This window comes from Squalius cephalus (genome assembly GCF_949319135.1).
Source record: "Squalius cephalus genome assembly, chromosome: 20".
Taxonomy (NCBI): domain Eukaryota; kingdom Metazoa; phylum Chordata; class Actinopteri; order Cypriniformes; family Leuciscidae; genus Squalius; species Squalius cephalus.
Window position 1 is genome coordinate 8653958 of NC_137141.1, and position 22091 is coordinate 8676048.

At 37.1% G+C, this 22091-nt stretch overlaps 1 protein-coding gene across 1 annotated transcript in view; it reads right to left on the reverse strand.

Annotated features, from left to right (window-relative positions):
- Window positions 1-441: 441 nt before the first annotated feature.
- kcnk5a (potassium channel, subfamily K, member 5a) overlaps window positions 442-22091 on the reverse strand; it is a 35762-nt gene continuing 14112 nt past the window's right edge. The window contains exon 5 of the mRNA XM_079853453.1: window positions 442-3298. Coding sequence (XP_079709579.1) covers window positions 2376-3298 — 923 coding nt within the window. The 3' untranslated portion in view covers window positions 442-2375. The remainder of the gene's footprint in view (window positions 3299-22091) is intronic.

A 22091-nucleotide genomic window follows, 5' to 3' on the forward strand; every position in this document is an offset into this window, starting at 1 on the left:
TTGGGGTACACTAAATAATTATTTATATATTGAGTTTACCTCGCAATTTTGACTTTTTTTTCTCAGAATTTTGAGTTAAAGTCAATCTTTTTTTCCTCAATTTTACTTTATAATTCGCAAGTGTGAGTTTATCACGCAATTCTGGTATAAAAAAATAAATTAGAGATAAAAAGTCGCAATTACCTTTTTTATTTTGTGGTGGAAATTGGCTTTCATAGTTTTAACAGGGATGTGTAGATGTTTTATATCCACTGAACATAATGTCAGCAAAACAAACAAATGTATTTTTCAATTTAGGCTGGCGTATAATTCATGAAAATACACACATAAAATGTTATGCGTTTTTCCACATTTGCTTTCAAAGAAATTTAGCTTCAAATAAGTCCAAGTGTCTTCCTGAAACCACTACTCAAAGATGAGAGAGGGAAAAAGAACAAGGCAGAAATCTATTTATTTATTTCAAATGGAAAATTCTCATTCAGTCCAACATTCAAATCCATACAGAGATAATCTAAACAGAGTAAAGTAGCACCGCCAGGGAACAATTAAAGTATGGAAATACAGCATTACAAAGTACAGGAAATTCAAAACATAACATGGAAAAAAAAAAAAAAAAAAAAAAAAAATCAAAAGCACTTTAACATTTACATCACTTGGAGAGTAGAATGTTTGTACCTTTTCTGTGAAAGAATGGTGCGAACATTTGCATGAACAAAAAACAATACCATGACTTGACAGGTTAACCTAAGGTTAGTTAACCTTGGCCAGTGATGTAAATTCTGGTCGTCTATTCATGGCCATTTAGCTCATTGCTAATTAAACCGAGACTACAGGAGACCAACAGTGATGGTTACTGACAGACCATTTTCCAATGTTTACATAGCAAACACACTGTTCTCTCAAATGAGAGACTGCACATTGAGAATGAAAGATCTCTGGTTAAAGTGTAGCTGGGAAAACAGGGGTGGGCCTATAACAAAAGTTTGATAGTAACACCATAAAAGACAACATTAAAGGGCCTCATTAGAAGAAACGCAAATTGGTGCAAAATGTACTTACATGACATACACAGCACTGAATATTAGAAGACATACAGTAGAATGCATATTTCAATGCAAACGGGAAGTAAAAAAAAAAAAAAAAAAAAAAAAGATTAAAAGAGATTGCTCCTATAACACACTTAAAATACAAACAACAATTCCATCTACAAACAGGAAACTGACTCAGGATGCAGCTCGACACACCAGGGGCACTCAGTAGCATGACGCAAGAGGACAGTGTGAGAACACACACATGGCTAGAGCTCAGCAGAGGGAACCACAACCAGGATCTTTCTTTCTTTCTTTTTTGCTTAGTGTATTGTAATGGTAATTTGTCAGTATGCTGGTTTCATATCAACACAGAACTAGCATGTCAATAAATGAGTAAGACACCAAAACGGTGGTTGTGTCAGTAAAACTAACACTGTAATAACAATTGGTTTCTCATTTCTAATGTTGACTGATTCAACTATCATCTACTTGACAGTGACACATTGAGGGAGGCCGATAGAGTATTTTAGTGCGGATCATCTCATTGTATTGACAGTATTAACAGTTCAGAAAACCATAAATATTGAGATTATCTTTGGATAGTAGTTAACAACACATTTCAGGAACATTAAAACAATGTCTGCATAATCAACCGACTTGGAATAAAATCAAATAATAATTTTTTTTTTTAAATGTAAAAAAAAAAAAAAAAAAAAAAAATTTTTTGACATGCCATTTTAAATAAATCCCAAGTTAAAACAACAGGCCAATATGGTTACCCAAAAACTTCAGGCTAAAATGGAAGACAATAAAAGATTCGGTTTAACATCCAATAAGGATTAAGGTTTTTTTTTTTTCCATCTTAAAAATAAATCACCAATATGGTGAAAAATGCAAACATCTTAATCTATATCTTACAATCTATAATCTATATTGTCAGTGAACTGGTTCACAATGAATTTGAGACCCCTGCAGTTCTGACAATTTAGGTAGAAACCTAAATGGTTTTATGTATTTGCTATCCAATAAATAAAAACCTAATCAAGTCTAGAGCCAATGCAAAAGTCAGCTATTGATATACATCTCTATAAGTCTCTATGCCAACAGCTGCTCTTGTTTGTTCATTTATATAATTGGTTTTTAATTTTAATGCTGTTCCACTAGCAAAATCCTTAAAAAAACAACAGAAATTATAATTTGTAAAATCACATTAAGCTTGTATAAGTCTGCTCACATTGGAAGACAGATGAAAATGGGTTGTGAGAAATAACTTCCATTTTTATAGTTTACACCAATTCAAGTTCATGAAAATGAAAAAAAAAAAATATATATTATGAGACAGTATCAAATGTCAGTATTGTCCTCTTTGGAATACTCTTCCACTAGCTGCTCATAGGAGTGATCATGGTCCAACCCATCTGTGGTGAATACAGAGGTCTCAGATTCTGAGCCCTGTTCCTCTCTGCAATCGGTCTCATCTGAAGCTGAGAATTTAGGCATAAAGTCATTATCATCATCCTCCAGGTTGTTGTTTAGCAAATTCTCCTCATCAATGAAGGTGATGTTAGCACTGGGAAACATGAGGATCTGGTTAACTTTGGAGTCCCACGTGATCCGGCCATTACTGCAGCCTGCAGGTTCAAGACCTTCTTGGTTCTCTCCTGCCTCCTTGTCTAACTGATTCTCATACATTCTCATACAGTCTAGGTCAGTGTCTATCCCTCCTCCCCCATGCATTTCATTCATGAGAAGACATTCCTCTTTGTTAAGAAGGTAACCCTTGGATTTTGAGAGGGCTACAGCAACTCTGTCACTGAAGCTATAGCGGCGCTTCTGTCGAGGGGAGCGGTCTAGACTGAGGATGGAATTTCCTTTTACTGAAAGAGAATCACTGCAGCTCTTTGAGCGGTTTGGTGATTTATTTTTGCAACCAGTGATGAAGCTGACACGTTGATCTTCTCCCTTCTCGACACCTATCTGCTTGATTGAGTCATTGTAATCTTCTTTTTTCTTGGACAGGAAGCTGAAGATGTTGACTTCATTAGGGGTTGGTGGCAGGTGTAGGGTCTTGTGACTTTTTTTGATGCACTGTAACTCATCCAGAGAAAGTTTGCGCCTTTTACGGCGCTTCTTTAGAGCTTTGTGTGCCTCCACAACCATGCGCACCTTCCAGTTGAAGAAAAGGGAGAGCCATGCCAGACCAAGATATATCCACACCTCCACAAAGTAGCGATATAGTGTAGGGTAGTCAGCATTGGGATCAACACCTAAAAATACAGATAAAGAGAAAAAAGTTTGCAAAATGATATCACAATCACAAAAAAACATTGAAGTGATTTCCTTAATGTTGGAATTTTGATATGTGACCCGTGCTGGCAAAACGAATCGGAATGCGCACGGGCAAATTACAAGCTACAGGACCAATTTTGGTCAATGGTTTTCACAAACATTAGTTCATTAAGCCGTCCTCTAGCGATCCCAATGCTCTAAAAAGCTATTAAACATCTAAAAGTATCTTTTTTGTACGTTTTCTGAGAGGAATACCTTTCCTTTCTCCATGAAAAATTCAGTTTTTCTCTGCTCGCTTCTTGACGACTGGCACTCTCAGCACAAGTTTGGCATCGTTTTAAAGCGCAGCATGCCAACTTTGTGAATATTCATAACAAATTCTCAATGGCATGAGTCTGAACCAATGAAATGTGATTTTCAAACTCATGCTGATGTAAACAAAGCGATCTTACTTGCGCGCTGACTGACACATTAGAAGTGTGCGCACAAAGGGATACTCGGACAGTGCATGATCCTGATATGATACACATATACACAGAATTACAGTTTTTCAAAATATCTGCTTTGGTGAGTATTCACGCAAACTATATCTTTTATGTCTTAAGTGAAAGTTTGGTTAACTGTTGGGGAAAAACATCATGTGTATCATGTGATTTTAAGGTATGATTGCTAGGTGATTTTGTTTTGGAACCTTCAGTAAACTTTAACTCGATTTTTCTCAAAACTTTTCTCAAGACTTTGCTGACTCTATCGACTTCAAACAGGTGTAACTCAGTCATTTTTATGATTCCAACAAATCATACATCATTTTGAAGTTTTTTTTAAATGAATACAACAATATATATATTTTTTTTTTTGAAAATGTGCTCATTCCGACTCATTTTGCCAACAGGGATCATATTTTTTTACCAATTCCAAACCACACCAATCTTAATAACTACAACTCATTTAGTATTTAACCATTTATAAGTGCCAAATAATTGTAAAGGTAGGCTAGAAGTGAAAAATGCTTTATATTCAGGTGTACATAATCAAGCAGGTGTACATAATCAAGCAGGTTTTCTTTTACAGGTAAAATGGGCCAAAAAAAGAAGTAGTAAACAATCATTAAATGTTCATGAGAAGGATGCAATACTAAAAATTGCTAAATGAAGGCGTGACCAATGGACACATACATACATACATACACACATACACACACACATACATAATATGGCTATTTGTGCATATCTCAAGAACTATAGAATTAAAGTTTCTCAGGACAAACTTTGATGTTGGCTTGACAAACGCTTTTATGAAAGTTTACATTTACATTTATTCATTAAGCAGACGCTTTTATCCAAAGCGACTTACAAATGAGAACAATAGAAGCAGTTAAACATGCTGCTAATGTGTTTTAACAGATTGCTAACATGTTTCTAGCATGACTTAAACAAATTTACTATATATGTAGCAACACGTTTTCTAACATTTCTAATTTATGTAGAAACTTGATTGAAGATATCGGACTCTTCTGCACAGGCACATCATCTGAATCGTAACGGTCAGCTGTTACTGTACGCTGAGGTAAACATTTTTTATTTTGTTTGATTACTTAATTATATCTTTAAATTGTAATTTTTACACATTTAATTTAAAATGTCATTTTAGAGTTGAAACGTTTTATATTTTAAAACATTTAATAATTTTCTGATTCATAAGTTTGTAACATTGTCATGTTTGCGCACCAGTCCATGCCGCAGCAGGTAAACGATGAGGTATATGTTCGAACTGTTTTAGTTATGTAAATTGTCAACTTCAACAAACTTATTACTTTATAACTTTCATATTTTTTAAACTGTATGACAATAAGGTCATTTTCGGCTGGAAATGAGTCTAAAAAGCAGTTATATATGCCTTTCTCATATGCTCTTGCTCACGTGCAAGGCTGTGAGATTGCTTAATATTAGTATTTGCTTATATGCAAAGTTATTATTGAGATCTTTTAAAAAAGTAATATCATGACTTTATCATGAATGACCCATGATTTTCTTTTTAGATTTAGGGAGGAACTCCGCAACAGAGACACATCACAGAGCACTGAATGGTAGGGGATTTTCCTGTATGTAACAGTGATTCAAGTTTTCTACCTTTGTATCTAACCAGATGGGGTTTGTAAATACATGGATGTTTTAGGTTTTCCATCATAAATATTTTATGAATTACATGTAAAATCAAAACATGACAAAGTCATTGGACTTCTTACAAAATGCCATAAGTCAAAAAATTGTGCGCCGATATTATGCCACAAATGTAGTGGATTGATAGCCTGGTTAAAACCAGACCATTCTCAGTAGTAACTGAGTTATGGTCTGGCAAAGCTTCTTTAATAACTCATTTCCAAAGGGGCGTCATCAACGGATGTCGCTCAAATGCCTCTGGGCGCAATTGGATAGACCTAAAACTCCTAAAATCAATCAGAGCGATCGGCATTGTGTAAAGACATATGCTGCATCCCAATTCGCCTAAGTTACACTACGCCATAAAAGTATGTACTCTTTTTGTGAAGAAAATGTATTTACTTTTGAATGTGTAGCAAAAAAGTAGGCAAGCTTTGGGACATACTACTTCGTCATCTTTATCGGATGGATCTGTCGCGTGCATCCGGTCACGTAAACTGCCCTGTCAATCATCTTGTCACAGTTAAAATCCTCTATTAAATCTAATTTAATTTCCTACTGTTTCGGAGAGAAATCTAGTAGCACGTTCATCTGCCAGTGGGTCTTTCATGGAGACTGTCCTCATGTGTTTGCAATTTGAATATAATAATGCATTTAAAAGTTGGTGCTTCACCAACGGAGTGGACGTCGCTCAAATGCCTCTGGGCGCAATTGGATAGGCTAGACCTAAAACCAATCAGAGCGATCGTCATCGTGTAAAGCCCGCCTCAACGTTTCTGATTGGTGCCGCGATTTCGACGTCATGGAAATGGGCTTGAATGAGCTCTTTGCCAGACTACTTGCAGAGCAAATCTAAATTTGCAGGAAGTTGTCTGGGTTTTCCCAGGCTAGTGGATTGAGCTTAACTTTAATTGAACCTGGAATGACACTGTTATACCAGATGTGATACTTTGAAATGGGTCCGACTGTTATTGAACTGTACTATTTTTATTGCAGGTTTTCTGGAAGCCCCAGTTGAAGGCATCAAGAACAGCTGTTGGCCTAAACGGGTCAGCCTGGACAGACGTCTATTCTAGTCCTACAACACATCAATCTCTCTGCTTTTGCTGACTACTTAACTACCATGTTCTTTTAAGGTATTACTGGAACAAAACAACTGAGCACCAGAGACAGTGGAATTTGTGGTTGTAGAGAATATCACATGTATCAGTGGAATTTGTGGTTGTAGAGAATACCACATGTATTAGTAGATTTGAAGTCACAGAGAATTTTTTTCGGAGTGGCAAAGATCCGCAAACATAGTATCTTTCTCTCTCCCACAAATACAACACAACAGTTACTCAAATCAAATTCTTAATTGCAGACGCAAAAATTCTATTTTATGAAATCACAAATGATCTAACCCATAGACTTTTTTTTGCTACAGTTGCTGCAGTGAATATGGTGCAAAACACACCCGTTTCAAAAATGTTAAGCAATGGAAAAATGTTGCGCATCCCCAAATCAGTATGTAACTTTATGCAATGAAAGTTGTGCACATCATCTCAACTCAGCTCAAATTTTATTTATAAAACACTTTCAAAACTATAAGAATAGACCAAATTAAGTGATGTACATAAATTGCATTGAACTCTAAAATTATTACAAACATAAAATAACAATAAATTACAATCAAGTCATCCATCATACAGCAAATCACTCACATTTATCAGACCTAATCAAGCACCAAAAGCCAGACAAAATAAGTCAGTCAATTAGATCACTTTTGAAAGTGTCCATACTTGAGGATTTTATAGAGAAGGGCAGTTCATTCCAAAGTGCAGGAGCTGCAACAGCAAAGGTGCGAAAGGTGCGCCTCAAAATGCGAGTATGGGACAGTTAAACATATACACTGAGAGGAACGGAAGAGTCTGCTGAGCTCAAATTTTATTTATAAAACACTTTCAAAACTATATATCTTTTATAGACTTTGGAGCCTGATCATGCAGTGCTTTGTAAACAAACATTAACACCTTGCATTTTGTATTATACAGGTAACCAATGAAGAGATATCACCAGGTGTTATATGATCCCTTTTCCTGGTATTAGTTAAACTCAGTCTTATCCTCGTTTAGTTGTAGGATGTAATCACTTGCAAACCACCCCTTCAGTCAAACACTTATGAAAATTAACAAAGGATATACAGTCATCAAACTCTAAAAGGAAAGTACAATTGCGTATAAATAATTTTATATTTTCTAAAAATTGACCCCCAGGGGCAGCATATATAAAGAGAACAGTTAGGAGCCCCCGAGAGATAGTTACTGATGCAGAAACATCGTTTCCAATCTTAACTGAGCATGTCCTGTCCTGCAGATAAGAGGATAACCATTTAAGCGCCACACCCTTGATACCTACATAATCTCTAAGGCTTTCTATTAAAAAAAAATTATCTATGGAATCACAAGCTGCGTTCAAATCTAACAACATTAAAGCAACACCTTTCCCGGAGTCAATACAAAATATCATTAGCAACCTTCAATAAAGCTGACTCTGTGGTGTTTAGTCCTTAATCCAGACTGAAAAATATCCATAGCATTATTTACAGTAAAAAAAAACAAAAAAAAAACAACAACCCTTGAACATTGTTTATGAACGTCTTTAAGATTTTATTCATAAAAGGAAGTTTTGAAATAGGCCTGAAGTTTTTAAAATCCTGTGGATCCAGGATCGTCATCTGTAAACTGGTTCAACAATGGCATGCTTCCCATATGATGGCACAGTGCCATAAAATAAAAGGCTATAAATAATCGATAAAATACTAGGACTAATAATGTCAACGACCCCCTTAAGTAGTCACGAAGAAAGAACTTCATAAAGTGAGGTAGTCGGCTTTAAAAGCAATATATCTTTCAGCTGAGCTAAGGAAATTAATTCAAATTTACTCAAGCAATCTGAAGGATTCATTGCTTCAACTACAACGTTCCCTACTGGCGAAATATTCAACCTTATAAGATTAACTGTGTTAATGAAAAACTTTTAAAAACCTCACAATCCTTGGACAGGGAAGAGAAAATGTTACTACTGTAGATGGACTAATTACCTTATATGGTTGCAATTTGCAAACAATGCCTTTGGGTTATTGACATTTTGTGGTATAATTTGCAAAAAAATATGAAAATCTAACAGCTTTAACATCATTTTACAAATTTTGAATTCATACCCTTTGTCTAAACCCTAGTGATGGGTAAGTTTAGGGGCAGGGTCAGGGGTAGGTCATTTGTGCAGATTCATATGAATTGGGCAACTCGTAAAATATGTACAATTTAGCAAAAATCATACGAATTCGTACGAGTGAGGTCGTATGAATTCGTACAAATTAGCCACCACATAAAATACATATGAATAGCCATGAGATCGGGTTGGTAATACATTTCTTAAAAGTCAAATTGAACCTAATAAACATATGGTCCAAAATAGCGGTTTCCTCAACCCAAATGTTTTCAATCTTTATTCCCAAAGAAAACACAAAATCAAGCGTATGACCATGATCATGTGTTGGTCCAAAGACACAAAGATAAAAAAAAAATAAAAAAAATTCTTGGGTCATAGGTTTAGAAGGACAATAAACATGGATATTAAAATAACCCAGAATCAAAATCCTATCTGCAGATGGAACAACCACAGATAACTCCTAACATTCATCAAGAAAATGTGTGTTGTATCTGGGAGGCCTAGGGCAGGTCAATCTTCATGAATTAAACTTTCAAAACTTTTGAAACTTTCAACATGCAACAACCCAGATAGCAAAAAATATCCGCACGGCTTCTTTTTACCGGCACGTTTGAAACGTTTGCCGCCGAATACGTCACTCCCATTTCTTGCGAGATGCCGCCGGCGGGCCGACTGCTTAATTTTCTTTGGCGGTTGCCTCCGTCTAATGGACCGCGGCCGGCTGGCGGCAGGCCGCTTTGGAATACAAGGATTTCTACTCTAAAATCGACCTGCCATGTTGGCTATGTTTGGCATGTTGGGAGTTAGAATGGAAGTGGAACTGACAGCATTTTAACTACTTTTCACATTTGAAGCGATTATAAAATCATAATAGCCTATATGTGAATTATATCAAATATTAGTTTTTTTTTTTTTTTTGCTCCAAAGCCATTAGGGTTTATAACAGATTCTTGACTCTTGATTCCATGATAAGGTAAGGTTTAAATGACATTTAAATTACTTTGAAACTCTGAAGGATACAGTAAGGCTATATATTTAAAATGTATCAAATTATTTTATGCACTTAGTTAAATTGTTTACATTTCTTTGATTTATGCACAATTGAGACATGCACCAATAAACCAAAAATAATTCCTTTTGTAAAACTTACTTGGCAATAAATATATTTCTCATTGTGATTTAAACTAGATATTTAATTCATGGTATGAACCATTAGCTGAATAAATTGAAGTTGGACTTTTCACTAATGCCTGGCTAAATCAGTGAACGGTGAAAGACATCTGCAACATGGCCAAAATCTTGGGTTGGCCTAGGCTATACTTTATATTTTTTTATTCATTTATAACCATGGTAGGCCTAATATCTATCATAAACATGAAAATTTCTGTTTTGACCTGAAGGATAAACTCAATGAAAAAGCTAAAATCTCCTCTGGTTTCACAGCTGCGCTAGTAGATTTGTGAAATAGTTAGAAATATTTTTTCTCTCTGCCATTCCAGGAAATTTCGTTTATGTCTTTAATTTTTTTCCAACCTCGATTTTTTCATTTATTTAAATAAATCTATTTTTTATTTATTTATCTAAACACATTATACATTTTAGAAATGTATTGCTAAAACACATTACAAAGACTGTGAACTGTGAAGTACTGATTTGTGTGTGACTGTTTTATAGTTTTTCACCATTGCTGTGTTCAGGATTTTTTTGGGCGGGGCTAAAACGGTGGCTCGATGACGCACTGGAGCCACTTAGGCTGGCCCCTCCCCAAACAATATAACTAGAGCACATTCGCCGTTCAATCGCGTGTTACTGTCGATTATCATCGTTTAAGTAAGTACATGTTTCCTTTTTGTGTAACGCAATATTATGTTTACATTGTTTTTAGTTTATCTTTGTTCTTGTCTTACTAGTCAAGCTAAAGTAAGGCTAAAGTCAGTTAGCTTTTTACACACTGAGTTCAATCATGTTCTACATGTTAAAATGTATCTAGCTACTACAGTAGGTAGCCAAAGCTTTACATATAGCAAGACTAAGTTTAACTTCTGGTGTTTTCTTGCAAAAATAATGTTGTATATAGGTTGTTTAAATTATTTTGTTTGTCTGAACAAGCTGCAAGTCCAGTAGCTAGAGTGGCTAGCAAGTGTTAGCTAACACATGCTGTTTTGCCTTACAGTACACACTGAGGTTAAGCAATGTTGCTAGTTACGTTACATGTAGAAATGTAACTAGCTACAGTAGGTAGCCAAAGCTTTACATCTAGAAAGACTAAGCATAACTTTTGATGTTTTCTAACAAAGCAGAATGATGTATATAGGTTATTTAATTATTATTTTGTTTGTCTGATCAAAGTATGCTGCTAGTTCAGTTCACAATGTAGCTACAGCGGCTAGCAAGTGTTAGCTAGCACGTGCTGTGTTACTACTGTACTTCTAGGATTTAAAGGGATTATGATGAGTTATTTATTTAGTGATTAATAAATGAGTTATTTATCTGAACTGCTGTACATATGTTTGAGGGCAATGCTGTGTTCACTTGAATCACTACACTGAATGAGTAAATATTCTAACAACTTTTCCCTACAGCATAGCTACTGTATATTCCTAACATTAACAATGTGATTTTGTTCACATTTTCTTGCAGATACCTTGACCGGAGCATAACTGGTTAACTTCACTCAAGAGACCTACTGTTGGACAATCGTTTTGGCTTTAAAAGGTAAATGCATTGTTAGTCACAATGTCTAGTTACTGGGCCAAAAGGAGAAGAATACTGAAAGGAGTTGAGAGGGACAAACAAGAAATTGCAGCTGCAAACAAGGCTCTACTTGCTGTTATTCCCGACTTTGACCAAGTAAATCCTCCTGTTAATGAACATCAACATGGAATGGCTCCAACAAGCCATGGACAAACTGTAACCCCTGAAGCACAGAAAATAACTGTTGATGAGGTATATGAACCTGGTGAAATGTTTTCCTCAAGCACAGAAGATAGTGAAGAGGAAGAGGATTGCCTAAGGACACAATTGGCAGGGTGGGCTATTGACAACATGATCCCCCATGTGGCACTTGGTAAGCTTTTAAACATTTTGTCCAAGGATCATCCAACCCTTCCTAAAGACCCAAGAACCCTTCTGAAAACAGTGACTTGTGTTAAAACAACAGAACTCTCAGGTGGTGTATACCATCACTCTGGAATTGAAAGTGGAATATTATCGCACTTTTTAGAGTGTCCTCAATTGCAGAAGTTGACGTCAGTTTCAATGCAAGTTAATGTTGATGGACTTCCACTTTTCAAAAGTTCAAATGCCCAGTTCTGGCCAGTTCTTGGTTTAATTGAACATGAACAATTGTGGGTAATGTCCAGCAAAACAAACTTCCATTTGTCATTGGTCTCTATAATGGGAATAAGAAGCCAAGCAGCCTTCACTTTTTGAATCCTTTTGTAGAAGAGGCACAGCGACTTGAAACGGAAGGAGTTCTGTTTGAAAGGAGAGCACTTCCTTTCAAAATATCAGCATTCATCTGTGACGCCCCTGCTCGTGCACTTGTTAGAAATGTGAAAGGTCACAGTGGATATTATGGGTGTGATAAGTGTGTTCAAAAGGGGGTCCACTACGAGAACAGGATGACCTTTCCTCAAACAGATGCTACTCTAAGATTAGACCATGCAGTCCGTGACGAACTTTCTGATGACAGTCATCAGTGTGGAGAAACGCCATTGGCATTGTTGTCTGTTGGTTTGGTCACCCAGTTCCCACTGGATTATATGCATCTGGTATGCCTTGGAGTGACAAGAAAGTTGTTGCATCTTTGGCTAAAGGGACGGCGGCTGACAAGATTTTTACCCAGCATGGAAAAAGAGCTCTCCAAAGTACTCCTGACCTTCACACCTCATGTTCCGTGTGAGTTCAACAGGAAGCAACGATCCATGGAAGATGTTGAGCGTTGGAAAGCTACAGAATTCAGGCAGTTCCTCGTGTACACTGGACCAGTCAGCTTAAAAGACCTTGTACCAACTCAAGTGTACAACAACTTCATGCTGCTTTCAGTTGGTATCAACATCCTACTGAATGTATCCCTGTGTGCTGACCTTGCAGACTATGCACACGGAATATTGGTTATCTTTGTTGATCACTGCAGCAAGCTTTATGGAAAAGAACATGTGACATACAACATGCATGGATTGGTGCACCTCAGCCAAGATGCCAAAAAGTATGGTGTCCTTGATAACATCTCATGCTTCCCATTTGAAAACTTCCTTGGGCGTCTGAAGAAACTGTTGCGCAAGCCTACACAACCACTGGAGCAGGTTGTTCGCCGATTGTCGGAGAGAAGTCAGCACAGAAGAACAAACATCTCCAAAACAAGGTCCTTGAGAAAGCACAACCATGGACCACTCCTCAACGGTCTTTCTGTGAAAAAGCAGTATGAGGAGTGTTACTTTCAAGACTTTGTTGTGAAACGTTCAGAGGGAGACAACTGTGTCCTGTTGGAAAATAAGGACATAGTAGTTATACAGAATGTCGTCGTTGATGAAATGGACAACACTTTGGTCATCTACAAGAAGTTCCGGAACATGGTCAATTTCTTTACTTACCCTGTGGAATCTTCCAAGCTAGGCATTTTTCATTTATCTGGCCTTCAGATGCATTCCGGTTTACCCATATAGCAAATGTGCAGAAGAAATATTATCTTCTTCCTTGCCCGGATGGAAAGGCTGGTTTTCCGTTGGTCCACTTGTAAAAATGACTGCTTTTTTTTTATTTTTGCCTGGAAATTAATAAAAATGTATACTTTATGCCCATTTTTCTTCTATTTTAGATGCTGTTTGCCATTGTTCAGTTTATTGATGAGGAGGATCTGCCATTTGCAGTGGTTCCGCAAGTGTGGCTCAGCGAGGGCATGTGCTATTGGCCCCCATTTAACCTCCTCAAAAAAGACCAAGGCAACAATTTAGCCCTCCGCTGCACGCCTCCACACAGCACCTGGGAGAAACATAATTTTAAGTTTATGAAGGGAGCAGGTAAATGGGTCTGACTTGTGCATTTGATTTTCCTGCATTTCATCTGTGTATTTTCTTTGTCTGTTTATGGTGGATAACTCTTTCATTCATTATTCCCTGCTCTAGAATCTTGGCAAGAGGCAAAGAGATATTTGGTGCGCTTCCAAACAGGTCCCAGCGTTGAAACGACGGACGATGACAAGAAGGGAAAGAGAAAGAGAATCTCAAATTCCAATTACAGACCCCTTTCCTCTTCTGATGAAGAGCAGTCTAGTCTTCCAGATGCACCAGCAGTGCTGTCGTTTGGACAACCTTTTTTGAGCTTTGGTAACAAGGTTTCAGTGCTGCCCGATGCTCCAGAAGTTGCATCGATTCCACAAAACCAGGAAAATGTTGAGCCATCTGTAGACTTCAGAGCTGGTATGTAAAATTGCTGTGATGCTTGATTTGTGATCCTGCCACTTAACTATACCCTTTGTTAGATTTTCAATCTGCTGCGACGTCTTGGAGAGTTTGGTGATGTTGTGCGTAGCATGGACAACAAAATGGACATTATGCTGCAACATTTCAGTGCCAATGTGTCTGTTGGAGAGTTATCCCTGCCAGGGGATCTGTTACTCCCCCTAGACACCCAGGAAGATTTGGCGTTGCTTGACAACAGTTTGAGGCAGGATAAAGAGCTTCAGGAACGATTTGTAAGTGTGCTGATTTCGTTTATAACTCCATAGGGTAATCTAAAAAGTAAAATTAAGATTGTACACTGCATATTCTATAGTCTGAATCCACAGCCTGTCACATTTTATATTTATGTATGATAAGCTTCAGAGAAATGTAATTTGTAACACTTTTTGGGGATTTTCAGCTTCGGTTGTTGGCAATCAAATGTGGGAGGGACCTAAAGACAACCGTTTGGCGAATGCTTCAGAGTATCTTCTCTAATCACCTTTCCATCAATACAACCTGGACTGGAGTAGGGGATAAAGCATGTTTTAGAGACATGTTCCTGAAGACCATTGTTCAAAGTAAGTTGCTTTTTTTTATTTTATTTTTTTTATATTTAAGTAGATGTGTATGGCACTATGCCATTCAAATGGAATGACACATCTGTATTTTCTACAGGAGCCATCCGGAAGAACCCGGCAACCCAGGATGCCACTGATGAAGCGGTCCAGGTTAACGTTACGCGTTATCTGAAAGGAGCATCTGACCGTGAAGGTGGCAAAAGACGCCGCACAGCTGAGAGGGACCCACAGCCGACCCCTTAAACCTAGGCTGACTACTGACACCCGAGCATCACTGACAACTGGAACCCTTTCTTTATCCTGCAGTCAGTAACATCAAGACCCCTAAAGAAGCCAGAAGTGTCAGACTACACTCACCCAGACTACACTCACCCTATCCACACTGTTCACTGTGGAAATTATTATTATTATTTTTTATTTTTTTTAATTCCCCGTTATACTTGATATCTGCACATTATCTGGCACCAAATATTCTACTTACCGTGACTTTAGTATTGGCTTATTTCATTCCGCCAGTGCTTAACGATTCTATTATAGTTTGTAAATCCTATTTCATACCTGATATTTGATATCGCACATTAACTAGTACCAAAATTCTACTTTCATTCCATCAGTGTGCTTAACTGTTATTCTATTAAAAATAGCTTGGAAATCCTATTTTATACCTCTGATACTTGATATTGCACATTACCTGGTCCCAGATAGCACTCAGACTGACTGACTGTTTTTACCTCAGTAGTATTTTTTTATATATATACACGTCAAGTTGTTTATCACAGATACAAGAGACACCGATCTTATTGCAGTACAGTGAAATCTTGTACCCCAGGTCAGCAATGCCATTATAATGGTCTATTCTACTCCAGAGCTTACTCTAAATTATTACCACTTATCCTATTGTTAGAAATGGCTTGTAAATGTAATGTTATACCTCGATTTATTTGGTATCCTGCACATTCTTTGGTACCAAATATCTTAATTACTTGTTATAATGTTTACTGATAATTCTTTTCATCCCAGAGCTGACCTCTTTATATTATTAACAATTATTGTAAGTGTTATAATTTGCTTGTATGCTAAGGCTGTTTTTTTTTTTAAACCAAAATGTAATTGGAAAACTGCATGTTCTTTAGTGTGTGTGTGTGTGTGTGTGTGTGTGTGTGTGTTTTTTCTTTTCTTTTTTTTTCTGTTATTTATATTTCAATGATCTGACATAATGTTTCATTGACAGTTACTGTACTTTGAAATGTGGAATTAAAACGCCAAATGGAAATTTGTCTGGTTTGATCAATCATTATTCTTGATAAACTGCATGCCATATAAATATATATATGTACAATAAGCGGCGACAGATCGCTCGAAAATAGCGTTTGACGCGGAAGGGCCGCCTTCGGTATAACGGCGGCGGGACGGCGTTTGGCCCGCGGGCCGGCCACGGAACGAAGGCGGCTGCCGCTTTTAAAAAACGGCTGCCGCCGGCGGTGCACCGTCAAACGTGTTTGCGATTACGCCATTCTGACGCTTCTACTGCCTCCGGAGCGCCGCCGGCGGTCCGCCGACTCATTGCTATCTGAGAACTTGCACTTAATCATATTAAAAATTGCAGCCAGATCTCCACCTCAACGAGTAGTCGTCAAGGTACTTAAAACATTACACCTAGGGGGTAAGAGTTCAGCAAGAGAGCTCAAATCAGCACCAAGTCTCAGTAGTAGAAAGAAAAGTCCAATCCATGTCTTACATAAAAGCCATTTAAAATAAATGTTTTGTTAACAACTGAACTTGCATTTATCAAGGCCATATGCACTGTAGTCGACTCAAGCTGATAAGAAGAAATGACACTTAGCTCTATTGACCCAATTCATCTCACAGAACAGAGATTTGAGTGAACCACTCCATGTTTGGTCCCTCTCAACATTGTCCGAGACAATGGTGACAGGGAAAATGGGTATTGGATAGGAAAGCCATGACTCCGTCGCTGATCTTACTCCACTGGACAGGTTCCTCAATTTCTTAAGTTTCACCCAGCACATCTGCCTCGTATCCTATGTTGTCTTCTCTTCCAGCACACGCACCCAGATATATGTGACAACTTTCATCAGCGCCTGAAACATGCACGTCTTTTCCGCAAACAACTTCATATTCAAATCGCGGCTCCATATGTCCATTGCTGGGGGTCGAATACTAACTACAAGACAATTTTCTGTGTTACTTCATATTTACTGATACACGTGTGGCTGTTCTCTACAACTACAAATTGACCAGTCATAGGTGCTCAGTTGTTTTGCTCCAATAACACCTTCATATTTTGCATATCCGAATTGGATGTATACAAATATAACAAAGGGACATAACTGAATATTGCAAGAGCAAAGATCTTTACTTCATAAAGAAAAGCTATTTATCTGCTATATTTCTCTGTGCTTTATGTTAAAAGGTAAGATTTCTTTATAAAGTGTCTACTGTGAGAGGTATAGTTAAAAAACACACACTTTTCTTTTGTTGTGGGACACAAAAGGAAAGAGAGCATTCAATCTCAATCATCAATTTGTTTAATATAAAAAGATGCAATGATAGTTAATGGTGACCAAAACTATCAGTCTCTTAATGTTCTACCGTGCATTTCCTTTTGTGTTCCACTGAAAATAAAGTCACATTTTTTTGGTACAAAATATCAGTGTGTATACTTGAGTTATATTCTTGAGTCAACTATTTCTTTTAATTTGTAACTTAGAGACTAGTTATATTAGCGTTTAAATTATTTTGTACATCTACTGAATGCATGAATGTGAATGCCTTAATATTTAGCCATTTAATCTTAAGATTTATATATAAAGATTTATTATATAAGATGACCATTTTTTTCAGATGTATTTTCCAACAAAAAAACATTGTCTTATATTCAGAACAATATGGTAATTTATCTTAATACTGTTCTTTGTCATTCTAAATTCAAAATAACCTATTCATTTCTTAATATCAATTTCTGATAATCTCAGGTTGCCATGGTCACAGGTTGACACAGGAGGCCATGACTTCACATTGCATGGCCACGACATAAGGATGTTGTTACTAGAGCCCGACCGATATGGATTTTTGGGCGCCGATGCCGATACCGATAAAAAAAAAGCCAGATACCGATATATCGGCCGATATTATTTATGTGTATATTATAATACAGTAGCAATATTATTTATGTGTATTATAGTACAGTAAGTTTGGACACACTTTACAATTGGTGTGTACAAACTTTTGATGGGTCCTAGAGCCCGACCGATAAAGGATTTTGAAGGCCGATACCGGTACAAATATTTGTTGGTTTTAAAATCCGATATTCCGATATATCGGACGATATTTTTTTTTTTTTTTCATTAACGCGCAACAAAACATTAACAAATTTCCCTAACATTAGTTATTTGTAGTTATTTGAGTTTTAACTAAAATAATATGATAATGCATTTTAAAAAGAAACTTGTTTCTTTTATTGTCACAACAGAACAGAGGAACATCAAAATATATTAAAGTTCTGATAAATAAAATGTATAAAAATACAAACTTAAGATTTTTTTTTAAGACTAAACGTTTAGTCCTTTGAACAAAAACAACAATTTCACATTCAAATTGACAACAAATTCAAATTGTCATAATTTACTCTCTCAAGTTGTTTTTTTCTTCTGTTGAAAATAAGTTATTTGGATGAATGTGGGTAACCAAACAGTTGATGTACCCCAGTGACTTCCATAGTATATTTTTCTCCTTTGGAAGTCAATGGGGACCAGCTACTGTTTGGTTACCCACATTCTTCAAACTATTAATATTAGAAAAATATTAGAAGGAAATTAATACAGTTGGAACAACATTAGAGTGCCTGTAAATAATGAGATCATTTTTATTATTGGGTGAACTATCCCTTTAAGGACAAGCGGCAATGTGTTTACAATTGCTACTGTCTCTTTAAGAGCTGAGCACGACACGTCTAATGTACACGCATTTGACTAGCTGATTTTCTCTCAATTTTGCCTTCACTTTAGACAACCGACTTTGTTTATGTAAATCTTGTGTGTATTTAACAGTATTAGCACAATAATACTCGAAAGATAACTTAGTCCAGTATCCAGGCGCTGGTAGAAAGGCTTTTAGTGCATGTGAGCTTCACATGTAACTTACGCGCTGAGAAACGCATACGTTAGAACAGCGCATCAGCATTTAAAATTAAATGTTTAACCGACAAAGCATTAAAGCACATGCACATTATGAACTTTTGTGAACTGCAGTGTTAACATTTTATGTGAATATAGCCTACGTCGCGTTGTTCCGCTTCACTCTCGGCTTATTTAACCGCAGCAAAACTGGACATGAGTCACGAATTTTGTCATCCTTATTTGAGTTAAGAGAACTGATAGGGATGTTCTTTTAATTGTTATTCAAGCAATGTATGTCTCGTGAGTCGTTACCAACTCACCGATGATCTCACTCGCGGTTCTCTCTGCCCGACTCTGGCTGGATCAGCAGGTTGCAGAATGTGTGGCGCGTTATACACGAGTGTTGCCAACAGGGACGGTGTAGAGTGCCCTCTGGTGGACAAACTATACAACGCCAACACTCATAACATGGTTGAAGGGTGTTTCGTCCGTTTTTATTTTATTTTTGAAATATTCATTTATCGGCCGTTATAAATGCCGATACCGATAGTTTTGAAAATGCCTAATATCGGCCGATAATATCGGCCTGCCGATATATCGGTCGGGCTCTAGTTGTTACCACAACAAAATCATCTTGTGGCCATGACTTAACACGTTCTCAAGAGTTACTACCGTATGTCGTGGCCACGACAAATCTAGGTGAACCGAACATGTCCCTGGTCACCGTATTCATTTTTTTACCTCTGTAAGGGCAATTTTTATAACTACCTTGTATCTGTGTTGTTTTTGTCAAATATTTAATCAATTAATCCAATCAATCAGAATACTATAGTCTTTTACCAATTCAATTTTGATAAACATCAACAATACATACAATACAATACATACCATACATACATACATACACACACACACACACATACATATATGTGTGTATATATATATATATATATATATATATATATATATATATATATATATATATATGTGTGTGTATATATGTGTGTATATATGTGTGTATATATATATATATATATATATATATATATATATATATATATATATATATATATATATATATATATATATATATATATATATATATATATACACACACACATGCATACATACTAGGGCTGTCACTTCTGAGAAAAATCAAATTCGAACGGATATCGAATATCAAGAAATGTATTCGAATATATTCGAATATCTACGAGTAAAATGTAAAATGAAGTTAACGAACAACCTCGATCCATCAGGAAACGCCACATGGTCGCTGAATTTCACTGCGCTTCATGGAGAGTTTTTCTTTTGCGTGAAAAAGCCGTTCGCCGGAGATGTGTTAAAAGATAGCGGAGTGCATTCATGATTAGGCTACCGGTATAATAATCCTCCTGGCGCCGGGTCTGAGTGAGTAATGTACTCTCTTACCTTTGTTATTTGATTAACATTAATGACACTTTAAGACCAGCTGCTGCGGACAGAGACGCGATCTGACACGCATCGCATTTTCTCACATCTCTACGTTCATTTAAGTCTTTATTTAAATAATTTAAGACTGCTCTTATGAGGACACTCGACAAAACGGACATTTGGCATAATTTGTGTGTTGTGGTTTGTTCAAGCCCAAAAGAGAACTCGATACTGACACGCGTCTTTTCTGTGGGTCGTGTGTGTGTGTGTGTGTGTGTGTGTGTGTAATAGGCAGGAATTACAGCGCGGTCTCTTTAGTTTTGTCGTTATCTTCCATTTTCAAAACAAGCGGGCTATTGGCTGCTATTATTCGCTTGATTTGGTCATGGGCCTACGCTACAATACGTTTAGAGCGGCCGCTACTGGATGAGATGGCAAACAATAAAATAAAAAGCAAACGGTCTAATCATAGACTGTAAAAAAATGGCAAAACATGGCACTTTAAAAACCGGATAGTTAGGGCCCAAGCCCTGAAAGGGCGGAGGCCCTATTGTTTTCGTAAGGATTTTTTTTTTCTTTTTTTTCTTCATTATTTTTTTTTTTTGCCTTTTTGCCACTTTTGGGGCCCTTAACATGCTCAAAAACTCTTGAAACTTTGCACACAGGTCAGAACCCACGGCCATCAGGGCCGGACTGAAGCTGGTACCCGGGCGTGGCAGGGGGGCTCGACAGCGCCCCCTGGAATGGGGTCCGAAATCTTGGTCCATATATCAAACACGCTTGCATGTAATAATATGAAACTCAGTACACATATAGATCTCATCGGGCCGCACAACTTTCGTGCTCTAAGTTTTACAAAAGCCCAACAGGAAGTCGGTTATTATACGTTGTTTGGAAAACGCATACAATGGAATGTGAAATACTCCTCCTAGGGAATTCATCCGATCGCCGCCAAACTCGGTGTGAATGAAGTCAAGACATTGAGGATGAATTCTTGCGAACAGATTTTTGATATCTCGAACGGTTTGGCCGTGGCGAGGAAACAAATTTATGGCGAATAATGGGACACAGGAAGTGTGTTATAACTTCTGCATACATTATCTGATCTTGCTGAAACTTCAGCAGTGTATTCGTTGTAAGAGGCCGATCACATGGATGTGACCTTTGTGAGTCAAAGTTATAGCGCCACCAACTGGCAACAGGAAGTGTGTCACTTTCAAAATGCTTTGAAATCACTTTCTTATTTTTACCCGATTTGCTTAAAACTTTATGTGTATAATGTAGACACACGGCAGATGTAGACCTGTGAAAGGATTATTGATATCTTAGATACTGTTGCCGTGGCAACGCATCAAACTTTAATATTCTTTTCGGATGCTTTTGAGACTCTTCACATGCTTGAAAATGCATGAAACTCGACAGACACATCACATTTATTATACAGTAGACATGTGCAAAGTTTCAGAAACGGGCGTGGTGGAATGGCTCAGTAGCGCCACCTTTAGTCAAAAATGGGGGCTTAGTTTTTCCTAGAATCACAAAACTTGGTAGGTGTATTGGTCTCATCAAGCAGGACACCTTTCTAATTTACAGTCATAACCTCAGACCCACAGGAAGTCAGATATTTTGGTTTGAATGTGGATTTTCTGGAGAATTTTCTCTCTCTCTGTGTGTGTCTGTGTGTGTGTGTGGGGGGGGGGGGATTTGTCTATTCCATTTAATCTTTGTTTTTCAAGGTTTCAGGGGCTTTTGGGGCCCTTAACATGCTCAAAAACTCTTGAAACTTTCCACACAGGTCAGAACCCACGGTCATCAGAGCCGGGCT